The sequence below is a fragment of the Polyodon spathula genome, chromosome 6 (genome assembly GCF_017654505.1).
Source record: "Polyodon spathula isolate WHYD16114869_AA chromosome 6, ASM1765450v1, whole genome shotgun sequence".
Taxonomy (NCBI): Eukaryota; Metazoa; Chordata; class Actinopteri; order Acipenseriformes; family Polyodontidae; genus Polyodon; species Polyodon spathula.
The window spans coordinates 69334364-69350340 of NC_054539.1; the positions used below are offsets into that span (position 1 = coordinate 69334364).

At 38.0% G+C, this 15977-nt stretch overlaps 1 protein-coding gene across 7 annotated transcripts in view; it reads right to left on the reverse strand.

Moving 5' to 3' along the window:
- LOC121317540 (arf-GAP with SH3 domain, ANK repeat and PH domain-containing protein 2-like) overlaps positions 1–15823 on the reverse strand; it is a 73081-nt gene extending 57258 nt beyond the window's left edge. For 6 of the 7 annotated variants that reach the window (XM_041253581.1, XM_041253580.1, XM_041253577.1 and 3 more), the window contains exon 1: positions 15245–15822. In XM_041253581.1, coding sequence (XP_041109515.1) covers positions 15245–15370 — 126 coding nt within the window. In that variant the 5' untranslated portion in view covers positions 15371–15822. Of the gene's footprint in view, positions 1–15244 lie in introns of all 7 variants that reach the window. The other variant, XM_041253575.1, reaches the window with a different exon arrangement.
- Positions 15824–15977: the final 154 nt, after the last annotated feature.

Below are 15977 nucleotides of genomic sequence, written 5' to 3' on the forward strand. Positions count from 1 at the left end.
TGTTGCAGAACAACAAAAATGCATGACAATTATTTAGCGTGGAGCATCGTTCAAAGTGAAAAGTATGCAATATGTTTAACAGCAAAATTAAGTGGACATATATTAATAAATTAACTAAAAATGTCCTTTTAAATTCTGCACACATACTTTTCTACCTCATTTACTGTTATATACTTGGTTTAGCTACAGACATGTGCAGCATATACTGTCCCTAAAACCGAATTCATCTTTCTGAGCTGTATGAATGAATCGTTTCAGGCAGCCACACAAAATCAGACAGCTAAATTTAGACTAACACCATCCCCCTACCCCCCAATGTTGGATTCTGTCCAACATCTGTGTGGGAGTGTGAGGCACAGGGAGGTCAGGTTTAGTCTACTGACTGAATCACAAAAGCATCCAGTTAAGTAGTCAGGCTATCATCCAAGGGCAAGTTGAGCTGTAAAAGTTTAAACGTGTAAATAGGACAAGAAAAAAAAACAATGTTACGCTCAATTTTTTATGAAGATATATTTTTTTTTTCTGACTCTGTTTATTGTTTGAGGTCTCGCAAAGTGTAGCTGGCGGGGATGGGGTTGAATCCCCATCCCGAGTAGCTCGTGGGAATGTGGCTGGAGCGTTAATATGGTCATTGTTTAATAGGTAATTAAGGCACCAGCCACAGTATGAAAGACCCACTCCAGGCTCAGACAAATAGAGTTTAAGTGAGTTAAGAATGCTACCAGCCAGCGAACAAGGTACCCGTTTTTATAATAAGATTTATAATTGTTTGTGTTATTTTTACCTTGGCCAGAGAGCCCTTTGTGCGTTTTGTTTGTGTTTGTTTATTATTGTGTAATAAAAACTGAGCACTATGTTCGTTCAGTTTAGCCCAGTACTTTTTATTGTTTTGGTTTAATTTCCTGGTCTGACGTCACCACCCACACACACACACCTCTCTAGCCATATCTGTGACAATGAATTACAATATGTGTATGTATTATATATAGCACTGTACTGTAATACTCTGTGTAAGAATGATTGCGACATTTGATATTTCAAATATAAAAAGTTAAACAGCATACTTTCTTGAGCTTGTACATGGTGGTTTAAAACATTTTAAGCCATTACTGCACTCTAGTGTAATGTAGATGTACAATAATAGTTTGAACCAACAAAACAAATGGAGATATGACTATACAAAACACTGCTATTACCAAAATTAAAGTGCAGAAAAGTTGGCCACGTTGTGTAGTCTATTCCATTTGAATAAACCTCTTCACTGCATCACAGTAACTGAAAAAAAGAAGTTTCACTGCGTGCACTTTCATAATTCATGTTCTCTTACATCCTTCATTGACTTACAATACTGAACTGCAACTAATGCTACTGACTGAAAATGTTAAATTATTCACCTCAAGTGGCATGACAAAACAGGCACCCACAGTAACTACGATATTCCTGGAGCACACAGGCAAACTATTTGGTTTGAGGTTTCTTGTTTATTAATTCAATTTTCAGACTGTGTCTTCCAAGCAAGTCAAAACACCACCAAGCAGGAGTTACTGTTCAGCACTGTATCACAGGGCTACGAATGAAGCTTCTTATAGAGATTCCACTGGAATCTGAGATACTGTTCAGCACTGTATCACAGGGCTACGAATGAAGCTTCTTATAGAGATTCCACTGGAATCTGAGATACTGTTCAGCACTGTATCACAGGGCTACGAATGAAGCTTCTTATAGAGATTCCACTGGAATCTGAGATACTGTTCAGCACTGTATCACAGGGCTACGAATGAAGCTTCTTACTGAGATTCCACTGGAATCTGAGACACTGTTCAGCACTGTATCACAGGGCTACGAATGAAGCTTCTTATAGAGATTCCACTGGAATCTGAGACATTGTTCAGCACTGTATCACAGGGCTACGAATGAAGCTTCTTACTGAGATTCCACTGGAATCTGAGATACTGTTCAGCACTGTATCACAGGGCTACGAATGAAGCTTCTTACTGAGATTCCACTGGAATCTGAGATACTGTTCAGCACTGTATCACAGGGCTACGAATGAAGCTTCTTATAGAGATTCCACTGGAATCTGAGATACTGTTCAGCACTGTATCACAGGGCTACGAATGAAGCTTCTTATAGAGATTCCACTGGAATCTGAGATACTGTTCAGCACTGTATCACAGGGCTACGAATGAAGCTTCTTATAGAGATTCCACTGGAATCTGAGATACTGTTCAGCACTGTATCACAGGGCTACGAATGAAGCTTCTTATAGAGATTCCACTGGAATCTGAGATACTGTTCAGCACTGTATCACAGGGCTACGAATGAAGCTTCTTATAGAGATTCCACTGGAATCTGAGATACTGTTCAGCACTATCACAGGGCTACGAATGAAGCTTCTTATAGAGATTCCACTGGAATCTGAGATACTGTTCAGCACTATCACAGGGCTACGAATGAAGCTTCTTATAGAGATTCCACTGGAATCTGAGATAATGTTCAGCACTGTATCACAGGGCTACGAATGAAGCTTCTTATTAAGATTCCACTGGTACCTGAGTTAATGTTCAGCACTGTATCACAGGGCTACGAATAAAGCTTCTCATTGAGATTGCATTGGAATCTGTATTCCTTTCCAGGGCTGTCCCTACAGCAAGGCAGAAAGAGGAGCAGCAGGCAGAGATTAGTGGACCAGCAGGGAGACTCTGTCGAGTTAATGAAGGGAGTCTGACCCTTCCTGAAAGAGAAATTGAGTTAGGAAACACCAAAGGCTAAATAATAAAAACAGATTAAGCCATGAACCTGCAAACCTCAAAACCCTGACAGGTTACACAGACATACTGCAAAGCATAACTAATGTGCAGCACAGCAAAGCTTAACAGCATAGACCAAGATATAAAACAGTCTATCAATTATTTAATATCGCATGTCTACTTACTGTAGACCCCCAGTAAATGCCTATGGCCCCAAATCAAGATCAAGATCAAGATAGATATATATTAGATAGATAGATGTTATATAACACACACACATACATATACATACATATATATATATATAACACACACACACACACACACACGACTACCGTTGCCGAGGTAATTGAATGTCCTTTTCCAGAAGGCAGGTTTAAGTAGTGTACTGTGTTTGAGGCACCAGGCAAGCTTTTGTTTTGTTTGTTTTTTTTCTATAAAATGTCTCCTCTGCCCTGATATCACAAATAGAAAGCAAGCCGATTCATCAACTGTTACCATGTCAACAAGTATGTCAGCAACATATTTCCCCACCCGCCTGTATAAAACGTGAGCTCTCAGGTACATGACCAATTCACCAGAAACACCCAGATTGAACTCTCTTCATATAAATAAATCATTAACTTGTGCTAAACTAATGTGTAAAGCAAGTTTCACCACAATTACAGAAGTGCTTCTCAACATGTTAAAAATAATTGTAACACATGGAGGAAATATCTTTAGATATGCATTCCCAGTCGTTTCAATCAATGCAAGCCGCACAAATGCTAATTCAGTGACAGCAAACATCACTTCCCTATTAATTGGTGCTAGCCTGTGATAAGGGCTTGAGAGAGCTGCGTTTTGATATAGTGTGTAAACAGCAGCAGGGGAACATACAGGCTCTGGGTGTGAAGTGTAGCTACTGTACACAGAGGCCTAAGCATGGCACACACCTAAAAGGTCATTATTGCTTCCCGACATGGGTTTAGAACCTCTCAGCTTCCGACAGCAAAAATAAAAAGGAAATCATTACTTGGAGGTATATAATACCCAACTTCCCTTTTCATCTCGCTTTTCAAGGTTCAGTGTTAAACCTCAACAGAGCTGACAATTAACAAAAACATAAAGTGCTGGTGGAGATAAAGCTTTGTGCAATGCTGCAGGAGTGCAACATCCAGCAAATCATTCTTATTCTATTGCCATTTTCAAATCCACACGATTGTTATTTCTGAGGGCCTGCGTCTGGGCCTGCGTCTGCTCTTGGTCCTGCGCCTGGGGGCTGTCTGTGAAGCAGCGGTTTCTTTCTTTCTTTGTTTTGTTTTTAAAAGGAAAGGGTTGACTGTAGTGGGAACATGAATCATTCGGATGCCAGTTTCACCACCTAGAGCCACATCCACCACTGCATGCGTCTTTACTGTACACACAAACCGTTTCACCTAATTCATCAACATTTAAAAGGACAGACTGATAAGAGTGCGTATGGGGAAAACACTGCGTATGGGGAATACGCTGCATATGGGGAATAGAGTGAAATATGGTGGGAGGGAGGAAGGAAGGAAGGAAGGCAGTCAATTGCCTGAATGCATTTATCGGAAATAAAGCTTCCCTTTAAAACATAAAAGCAGCTGTTGATGCATCTCAATGTGCCAACCTCATGTACAAAAACAGTTAAATAAGCTCCCTTAAGGTGGAACAGTTGCAGCAGTGTTGAACAAGTTAAACAAGGAAGTAAGTAAACAGGACAGCAGACAGGTAAGCCAATCAGTATACTTAAACACGGTCATTTTTGTTTAAAAATAAATAAACAAATAAACAAAGAAATAAATTAAAAAGGGAATAGTAAAATCTATTGCATTAAACTGGACCTGGATGTGAAAGTAAGAGCTTAATGGGGAGTTTAATTTAATAACTCGTGATGAGGAAAATATGCTTACATGGTCACAAACCAAAAAACTCTCATATTTACAGTCCAAGGCTGCATTCACACTGGGAGTGGTTCGTTTAGTTTGAAACAGCCTACCAATGTGCTTGCTGTTCACACTTGTATGCGAGCAGAGGGACCAAGTTTGGTTGGTAAAGTTGTTTATTTTTTGGACCTTTTCCATTTTTTTAGGACTGAGTTCGTTCGTGTTCACAATGCAGTTTACAGGTGAACTTGGTTAGTTTATAGGGTGTGTGAACAGGATGTTTACAATATCCTGCAAGGCATATTGAAAGAGGGCAGCTATTGATATATTGCTCCGGTTTTTAATATAGCATGCATCAGATTCTTATATATTGCTGTGGAAGAAACCACTGGAGGAGAACTTCAGTAATTTCACGAATACATGTATTGAATGCCTGCAGTAGGAGAATAATGCAGTTTCGCAATTCTGCATGGTTCTCCTACTGTCCACCATTAAACAAAGCAGTACTATTTTTGTTTTGTCCAGTTTGGCTTGGATTTTGGTGTCTGACCAAATTTCTATCAGATCTCACACGGTCTAGATTTCAACAGTGAAAATCTGGGACTTTTTTTTTTTCTTCAATTCACTGACACTGTAGCCACTGTGAAGCCGTTATAATAACAGAATATAATAACACAAGAACAGTTAAAAATGAAACATCAGGTGATTTATTGCAGAGCATTGCAACTCATTAATTTCTTTATTATCATCTAGTCAACACGTTACTGTAAATGTACAAAAAGCCAGATTTAAAAAATAGATCAGCTATTACCATTTAAACATATGGTAAACATAAATCAGAATGATTAAACAAATAATCCATACGACTGTTTATTTTAATTTAAAAACAACCCAATGCATTACTCTGCTACTAACTTGCTGAACACATAGATACAGTTTTGCACATAAATAAAAAAAATAATAATATAAATATATATATATATATATATATATATATATATATATATATATATATATATATATATATATATATATATATATATACACACACACACACACACACACACACACACACACACACACACACACACAAAACAGCAAACCAGGACGATTAACAAGTTTACTGTTTCCGACCGAGACAACTACTTGTATATGAACTAAACTACGCATAAAACGTTTACTTCCAAGTCAGGCTAAATTGCATAGTTCGTTATCCAAGTCACTTTGAACTGGGTGAAGCCCATTTAGTGCACTTGTGATGCAGCAGGAATTTAGTCCTAGGATAAACTTACTACAGTAACTCTACTCAGTGTTATACACTTCAAAAACAGCGGTTATGGGTCATTCTTCAAACACTTGGTACCAAAAGTGGGCACACACAGTCAAAATTTAAAAATGACTTAATTGCATGTATTTCTTTAGTTATCAACCGTGCAAGGTATGAATTTATATAACAAGTAAGTCTCAAGATTTACACACATTTTTACTCAAAGAACACTCTACTATTCGCCGTCTTTACTTTAGTGAACCCGACGTTTCAAATCAACCGACATATCAGTGTTGGAAACCAATGTGAAAAATGCTCAGGTAAAACAGATTCCCGCTTTGAGAAAACTGAAGAGACAAGAAAGAAAATAAAATATATAAAAAATCTGACAGTGGTAAAACACTGGATTCCAGTAATTATGAAAAGTATGTACATTTTCAACACAAACTGCAGTTTGTATGTTATCCTGAAGGTGGAGTAGGTAATTAAAATGTTCTCATTTTGGACTGGAATACTTATATTTGATGAGAACTCAAAACATGCACATTTTATAAAATTATTTAAAAGTAATGCATTCTAAATGTACATATATTTATAAATCAAGATTTTTCTTGTATTGTAATTTACACCAAATGTAACACGCGGAACCCGCATTTTTATGCTCTGTATTTCCAACATACAAGAAAAAAAATCACACATGTTTTTACAATTAACTTTCAGTAAAACACCACATTTAAAGCTTATATAACAAAGGAGTTTCTTAATTCAAGGTACACGACGACTGCACCAATCATGTCACAAATACCAGGGTTTTCATGACGTGCTCTGCTTTTGTCAAGATTCTTAAATAATGCACTTATATTTTGTGTGTGTGTGTGCATAACAGACCTAACGTTTCTTAATAAAATAAGGTTTCATAATAAAGATACACTTGAACAAATGTTACAGTGTCTATTGGTACTAAGTATTAGAGACTGAGCCTTCTCTTTAAACAGTATGAATCTCTAATGGGGTGGCAGCTGGTTCACTGGACTAAAACAGAGTAACGGTATGGGACTCGTAGTTTACAGCCTTTGTTATAATAAGCCTTTCAAAATAAGGGTTCAGTAGGATTACCCAACTTTTTAATATTGTTTCATTGCCATATATTGATATATAAAATATTATAAACAATATATATCGGATATTTATATATATATATAATATATATTTATATATATACATATATATATATGTAGGTCTAATATATATATATATATATATATATACATATACATATATATTATATATATATATATATACACATACACACACACACATATATATTATATATATATATATATATATATATATAATATATATATATATATATATATATATATATATTATATATATATATATATATTTATACAAATTTGGGTACAAGGCAATGTGATGGATGTAAAACCATCTGCACTAACCTTTGGAAAGAGTAAGTGAGGTCAGTGCACCCCCATTAACCAAGCAGTCAGCTTGTGTAAAGAAATCAATTAAGTGAACCCATAAAAACCCAAAAGCAACAGCACTAAATAAACCCATTCAAAACAAACCATCAAACAGGTGCAACAGAAACACGAGTTAGGAGGGTAACAGAAAATTAATAAAAAGGAAAAGCAGCAAACGGTTTATTCAAACACCACAAGAGAAGAAAATCAATAAATAAAATACTTTAATAAAGAAGCAGCACTATTAAGCATTCAGCAGAATGCTGCACAAAATGTAAATCTGTATTAAATGCTTTTGGCAAAAGCCGAAACCATTAGTTCAAGCCTGAACGTAGCCCACAATGGGATGCACATTTTGGCAGCACACACAAGACGAAATCACCTTTTTTATTTAAAGAAGCGGACTGCAAGCTGCACAGATCAGTGGCATGTGACCTTCTAAATAGACTGGATTTTCGCATAGTGCTTTGTCTTCCTTTATGGAGTGGAAAACAAATTGCAGCAGCCTTCAAACTTCAGAAGGGTATTTGTACAGGCCTGAATTAATTTAGACATTAACATGACCTCTTAGGTCTCCTTGTGCAAATCTTTTATCCGGCACAAACACCCTAGGGAGTTCCTGATTTTTCAATAGAAATGCATTCATCGAAAGGTTTTAGGTTCACATTGCAAACTCTCGACACTCAAATGCCAGAAATTACTAGCGGCAGAGTGTTGCAGGGGAACAAGTTATTGGTTGCACTCCAGTATACCTGATGTACCAGAAGGGTAGACATGGTTATGAGATCTATATTGAGGACACACAAGTGCTTGAATAACTGTTTTAAAAAAATTACCAGGATGAGATGACAAACAGAAAATGATACAAAAGAATATTAATAATACTAGAAAGCCATTATTTAAGATAGCTAATAGGTTGCTCTTTAAAGTAAATATATTGTTTTTAAAACACATATTACCAACTCTACGTTTACTGAACTGAATACTAACTTATCATACTTGAGCGATCACCACCCTGTCCTGCTAAATGTGGATATAATCTAAAAGCAGTATAGATTGGGTGCAAGCTGCTGCATGGTTACTGCTCCAAAGAAGAGAAAGAAAGAGATAAATGTGGATTCACCCTATAGTAACGAGCAACGGAAAACCCTAGGGGAGTACCGGCATCTTGAAACAAGACTACCAAACACAATCACTTTGATGCATCAAAACAATTATATATTTTCTTCAATAAACAACACAGTAAACACAGGTAGATGGTACTGTAAATGCAGATGTAAGGTCAGCCAGCACAGTGTTTTACATTACTGGGGAAAAATACACGTATACCAACATATGTGATTGACACCAAACCATTTTAGACATTTAAATTTGCTGTAAATACAATATTGCTTACCTGCGTATGTTCTACAATTAGATACGTGATTGTGTTTTGTAGTTCAGTCTATATTTAATAATCGGCACTGGTATATCATGGCATGCACTTTATAAAAGCTACACTCAGGCACTTAACGAAAACCTGTAGTCAAAAGTTCCTCCCCACCTTGCCTGTAATATTTGATAAGCAAATCTGAATACAAAAACAGCAGCGAAACAGCAGGCGTAAAAAACACAGCGAATAAACACTATTGTTAATTATATTGAGTTTTGTTTCAATGCATTTTCAATCCAGGTTACACAGCTTGCTCCTGTAATGTGACATATTTATTATAGGATTAATTGCTGTGGATGAAAAAAACAATTTTGTTGGAAGCATCCTTCCAGTGCAGAAACGTCATTCTGTTTGGTATACCGTTGGGCAGTGGCAGCTTGTTTCAGTTTATCCTTATTCGGCTGGCTTCACATACCTTGACTAGCACTAACCTTGCGCTACTTAAAGTTATATTAGGCAAGGCAGTCCAAGATTTGTGCTAAACATGGCTTGTGAAACCAGATGTCTCCCACCTAAATTATGTGTTGGTGTTTCAGTCTACAGTGGTTGCTGCCCCAGGATCAACGGCTTCACTGAACAGGTGTTAATTCATTCCAAGAAAGATCTCTTACCAACATAAAGTCAAAATGCTTAAACCACATACTGTATCCCTAAGAACTTATCCGTCATGTATTTTGCAAAATACAAATTCACAAGCTTCCTTGTCTTTAAAATACCAGACAAGCTGTTTTGTGACCCATTTTTCATTTTGTTGTCCAAACAATGGATTTATTTGAATATGCAGTCCTCTGAACAGTAATCGCTACAGCTATCAGCTTAGGTTGACATTTGCTAAATTCCAAAACCAGACTCTTGCCAGTGAAGTACACAGGAGTGGCTCACTTCGGGGGAGGAGAGAGGGGATTAAACATGCTTCCTGCACTTTAGTCCGAAATTACAATTACGGTAACATTAAGCTTCTTACTGGAAGAGTCAGGCCAAGAGGAATTGTGTGCTTGAGTCTTGTTAATGAACTTCGGAATGCATTACCACAGCAATTAAATTCAGGTTTGCTTCTTAATTCTCTCTTTAACATGACTTGAACTGCTCTGCCCTCCCTCCCACCACCACACCTGTTCTCCCAACAGATGCAAGCAAATGGACCGAATTCCTCATGGCTGATGTTATCACACCCCAGAAAACACAACAAACCACACAGGAATCTCTTCCCAAGCTTTTTTTTTTTTTTTGCACACAGCGCAATGAGATATGTGGGTTATCTTACCCCCCCAGTCATTTCTACCACACATTAGAACATACCATGCGTACGTGCAAGAGCTGTGCACAAATGCAGATTTCAGATTGTGTACCGTTTTTAGATTATAAAAAGAGGAATGTGTGCCAAATATGTGCAGCAGGTTTTATTAGATAAATGCCCTATAAGGACTATATATGTTTAAAAGTTATTTGAAAATACTTTTTTTACCGTTGAATAGATTCACTATGATTTCCACAGCTCCATCTCCTGATCCTTGTACACAGTAGGGCTTTTGATTTCTAATACTTTACAGTAGGCACAACACTACACTGAGTACACTACAAGAGTTTTTGACTAACATGCTTTCTTTGCTTCACACACAATTAGGGGACACTATCAGCCACATGGTTAAAGTGTTTTTTCCATATTTTAATTAACTACAATTTTATTTTATTTTTTTCAAAAAACAAGAGTTGAAGACTGGAGATGAAAACATGGCCCTAAATATCTTGAGAGAGATAGACACACACAGCAGTGTGGGTGCTACTGTATGTGAATACCAATATAGAGGACAAAGCTGGAGTTTATTGTTGTACCACAGCTAGGAAACCATAGAAATGAAGTATAAAATGGTGAGGGATAGGGATACTGAAGCCAACAGGGAAATGCTTTTAAAAGCTTAGCTGAAGCAGAAACACACCCACAAAGGATGACACTCGTCAGCTTTATGACAGAGTTGGGTTTACCAAGCAACTCTCATTAGGTGCCAAAACACATAAACCTGTCACATTTATACAGACACAGCAACACAAAACATTTTCCTTTGTAGCCCCAATTTAAGAGAGACCAGCTTAAAAGGACTGACCAGCTGGAGCCATTAGTGAAATAGGAACCTAGAAACACTGACCAGCTGCTGCTGCTCTGAGTCAATTCCAGCGCATGACATCAAACTGAAAAGGACAGAACGATTTATAAAGTACAGCTGTTTCTACATTAAAAAAAAAAAAAGTTAACAGGACAGAAAACCACCAACAGTTTTTTGTTAAGCTTTGTTACTGTAAGTTATCCAAATAGTGTACTAAATCCAGAAGGATTCATAACTTCATTTTCCATGTAATGTTCTAAATACAAGCAAACAGTAATTTTTTTTAATTTTAAGTCAGGGTTAGTTGTCTCTTATTACCACCAATTCTTTAATTTAGGCAAGGCTGTCCAAGATTAGTGTTAATCAGGGTCTGTGACACTAACCCTGAAACAGTGTTATGCTGCAGTACGAGTAGATGGCTGCCTTTTTCCCTGTACAACACTCAAACCCTTTATCCTCTCTAAGCACCACATCCCCCAAAGGCATTATGAAGCAGCTATGGTACACATGTGGTACTGTGCATAGCAAATAACATTATGCAACAAATCAGCAGGCTGCACAGTACTATCAAGATAACAAAAGGGTGAGTCTGCTGACTAAAAAGACAGCAGCACTATAATGCAAACCAGCACTGCACAGTCCAGCAAATCAAGCCTGTATTACAACCAAGGATCTCCCAGCTCCTTCGTTATACACAGCATACGCTGAACCACATCCCAGACACCTCTGATTAATACAATCGTAGCAGCAGTTATCAGATCTCAGCCTTGCACAAACATATAGATGTCCCAGTATGTGTAGTTTATATTACAATCTAAGTTCTTTCCTTATCATTCTGCAATGCAGGCTTTCCCTACAGTAGGTGTGGAGGTTAGGGTGTAGAATAGCCCTTCTGTCTACAGTTGCTCTGATCACTAAGCATGCCATTTGACAGATATGCTTAAATCTTGTCCTGAAGCTATGCAGGTAGGTGCGTATTCCTGGGTTGCCACTATAGACTGAACAATAATGCTCTTAACATACAAAGACGTGCAACTCTGCAAGAAATCAACCCAACTTTAATAAATCCCTGGATACAACTTTCACCAGCTACAGCCCTTACCTGGCAGGTGGGACTGTGGTACACCAACCACAAGGTGATTAAAACAGAAGAAACCTGCTACTGTCACAATCCACGAAACACAAACTAAGCTTCTTTCAAACTACTGGAATACCTTTGGATGCCCTGTGTATTATAACCATCACTCCCATAAATCTCAGGCTTACCATTAGTCTGATTAATATACACAATAACAAATGGCTTATTTATTGTTTTTCACCCAGGTCCTCAAGTACTCCCAGTGATCTATGTTTTTGATTCAACCAGGAACTAAACATCTGTTTTAAACATGCATTGTTTTTCACATAATACTTAGAGGACTAATCTACTGTTCACTACAATAAATAACACAAAGAGAACTGCTTAAAACTAAACTCTGGGCCACTGCAGGTGCAGAGTCAAAAAAAACACTGAAAGCTGAACTAGGTTTCAGCCTGTACCAGCATGTAGGATTCCTTTGCTAAAAAAAAAAAAAAAATCTTCATTATATACTGCATATTTTGAGTACCTTTTTGGCACAGTGCAAGATTGAATTTCTGTTCAGAATTTAGATTTTATAAAGGGAGGGCTAAAATATCTGTTAGTACAGAGTGAACTCTAATCACTGCCCCGAGAATGAATTGCACATTTTAACAATCACATGCTAACACACTTCCCACTTGAATAATCTACTCCTCTGGCTTTGCAAGAGACCAGCACGCATGGAACAACAAGGAAGGCAGAAGCAAATAATCTGCACTTTGTACCTGACCCATTATCCTAGGGCCCCGTGAGACACACTCAGGCACGGAAGAGCTTCCTTCCCAAAGAGTGAAGGATTCCACCTTGACCCAGATTAGTCCAAGGAAAAGTATTGATTATTCCCATGCAAACCACAGAGGAAGGCATTGAAGAATTTTACCCAGGCTTACTACACCGAGCAACACTGGAATTCAGCACACTCTAATACAGCAGACAGCATCCTAAAGGCTCTTTAATCCAGTGGTTTGTTTAGGGAGGATGGGATGGAATATCAAGAGATGTCTTCTTCAGAGGTTCACTTTTTATTTCAGTCAACACATCCTGGTGAAAGCACCCTGTGGCCTCCACAGATCTTTAAGACTGATGTCTAATCTCCAGGTGTGTTTAGTAAACACAGGCACTGGGCGATGCTGGTTAGTGCAATAGCCCCATGTTATGTGACGGGGTGTATTTACAGTTACGGATGACTTGAAATGCACTTTTGCCACCAGATATTCCTTCTTATAGCAAGTTCCAAAGACTGGACGGGTCACATTAGCTTCCTTATAAATGCTGCAATCAAGATGCAAACTACAGTAAACTCATCACACTTGCTGCAGATACTTCACTAAGCAAACTGCATTGCAGACAGCGGTTACAAACTAGCTCAGTTTCATTACCAACATCCCTTAATCTGGGAAAAGGAAACACAGTTCTGTTTTAGTGACACGCTGGACTGTTTGTAGTTCTTTGGTTGAGACATTGTGTTTAAATCCAGTGACTACAGCTGTTAAACTCAACCAAATGGGAACACCACAAACACTAAGGGGGAAAGGACCCTTTACAACACACTCTTTGAAGCCTTACTGACACGAACGACCTATTTATTTACTGTTGCGTTTGCCCCAGGGTAACAGTTTGCTGTAAGTTTGAGGGTGGTGTAAAATGATAGGCTGTTATTTAAAGTTTGCTGTGTTTGATGCTACTTTGTACTTAATTGAGGAATATAAGTGTGTCAAAAATTCTTCGAATGAAAGGACTACACTGCATTCTTGTAATATTGTACAAACCTATACAGTACTGAGAGAATTGTATCCTATAATAGGAGTTACAATTGTTAAACTACAAAATGAGGAGCAACAGTATATTCGACTTCAGTAATAGTATTATTATTATTATTATTATTATTATTATTATTATTATATGGCCTTATACTTCCTGTGAATAAATAAAAAATGGGGAACACAGATCCAGAAGTTTAAAAAAGTAAACGCAGTTGGCTGTACACGTGTCAAGGTTTATTTATTTCAGATATGTGCAAACCACCAACATGCAAATAAAATGTTTTCCCTAAACAATCACCTTTGTGTTCACAACGACAACAGTTGCTGTAGTGAAAGGCAGTCCCGCTCAGCAAACGGTAAGCTTTGGTATCGGTCATTTCTGCAGCGGGAACACAGTTCAATCTGCTGGACTCGGTAACAAAAACAAGGCAAAGCCGGGCTGTCGCAATTTCAGTGTGATCTGAAGGTCAGGCATTAGTGAATAGCAGGATTATTTACCTCCAGTTTACCAAGTGAGGAATTCCATTTATATCACCTGACAGGGCGAGGTTCATCTCCCTAGGATATAGCTAGCAGCACACGCGCTAGCAGATTACTGTAGTCGTTTCAGAAATCCTTGGCTTTGCAAACAGGAAGCGCCTCTCGTTTCTTTGCATCATAAACCATTGTAAGAAAGCATATTATGGAGCAAAAGGTGGGATCGACCAATCGATCTTTTTGGGGTCGCGTTTACCATACATTTGATCTTGAAATGAAAGCCATTATAATAATTAACCCCTAAGGTTAAAAATAGGTTTACTGAAAACACTTAAATACGATATACATTTTACCACTTTCTTACAACACTCGCAGATTTGGTTGTGGGGTGTTCCATGTGCCCGTTAAAAATACAATGTAACAAGTGCATTATATTCAATTGCAAACTATTAATATTACTAAAATAGTCATTTTACAACGAACCTTGTACAATGTTAGTTTTTTGTGGACCAGTTTTGAGCACGTTACAACAATGGTAAATAGACGTATAATTGTATTAAAAACTAGGCTATACTGCCATTGCTACAACATAACGCTTAAAACGCATTTGCGCTCTTGTGTTTACGCTGGGAGCCCGCGATTGCTAGAGTAATATTTAAAATATTTTCCCAAGCAGGCCACTCTGCTCATTGTTGTGCCAGTTAAAAAAAAACAAACAAAAAAAAAACAAACAAACAAAAAAAACTGGTAACACATCTTGAGAAAATACTGTTAATCAGTTCTGCTACAGACTAGCTGGTGTGTACTGGCGCTGTCAGAACTGCACGTTTTCCAACGTCAGCACCGCTTTGTTGGTCTACGTACTGACCCAGGTATACGATCCCCTTCACTAATTTGTGCTGCCACTGTATATGAAATGACAAGGCTGCTTGCTGAATAATGCACAAGTCAGGGATTTACCTCCTCCAGAGCGGCCACGGTATTCCTGCATTGAGACATCCTGGTGGTGAAGTTAGAGGCGGTGGGTGCTTTGTAATCTTCATTCGTTTCAGACACAAATTCCGACACAGTAATCTGATCCGGCATTTTTTCCTTGTATTATCTGTATCGATTCCAAAAAAAAAAAAAAAAAAAAAAGTCTTTCTCTTTAAATTAAAACCTTGAAAAAGTTTAACGTGAAGCAATCTGGTGATCCGTTTTCCAGTAAGACCAGTGTGCTGGAAAGAAGATTGTTCCCAAATGGAATATGAAATCCCAAACAAACGAGGGGAGTGCTTTCCTCTTCTCTCGGAGTCTTTTCGATCAGATGTACCCTACTTACACCTCCTTTCGCCGCGAAAAAAAAAACAAACCTGTATTTTACTTAATGGGGAATGTTACGGGAGCGCGCAAGCGCTGGAACTAAAGCGTCGGGTTTTTATTCTTTGTTTTTTAGTTTACGTACGATTTCATACAAGAATAAAAACAGAGCGCTCGTTTGAATTAGCGCTTCAAGCTCCCAGCCCGAAGAAACGCAGATTTCCAATGAAGGCACAGGACTAGCAACGTAAAGGTGGAGGGATGGAGGGGCGGTTCCATGGAAGAAACCCGACCAATAAAAATGAAGATGCATTGGCCTTGCCAATCAGAGCCAGCGTAAGGCGAGGTCTGTGTGAGGCGTTCTGCTCCTGCCGAGCTGTCTTTAAGGTGGCGG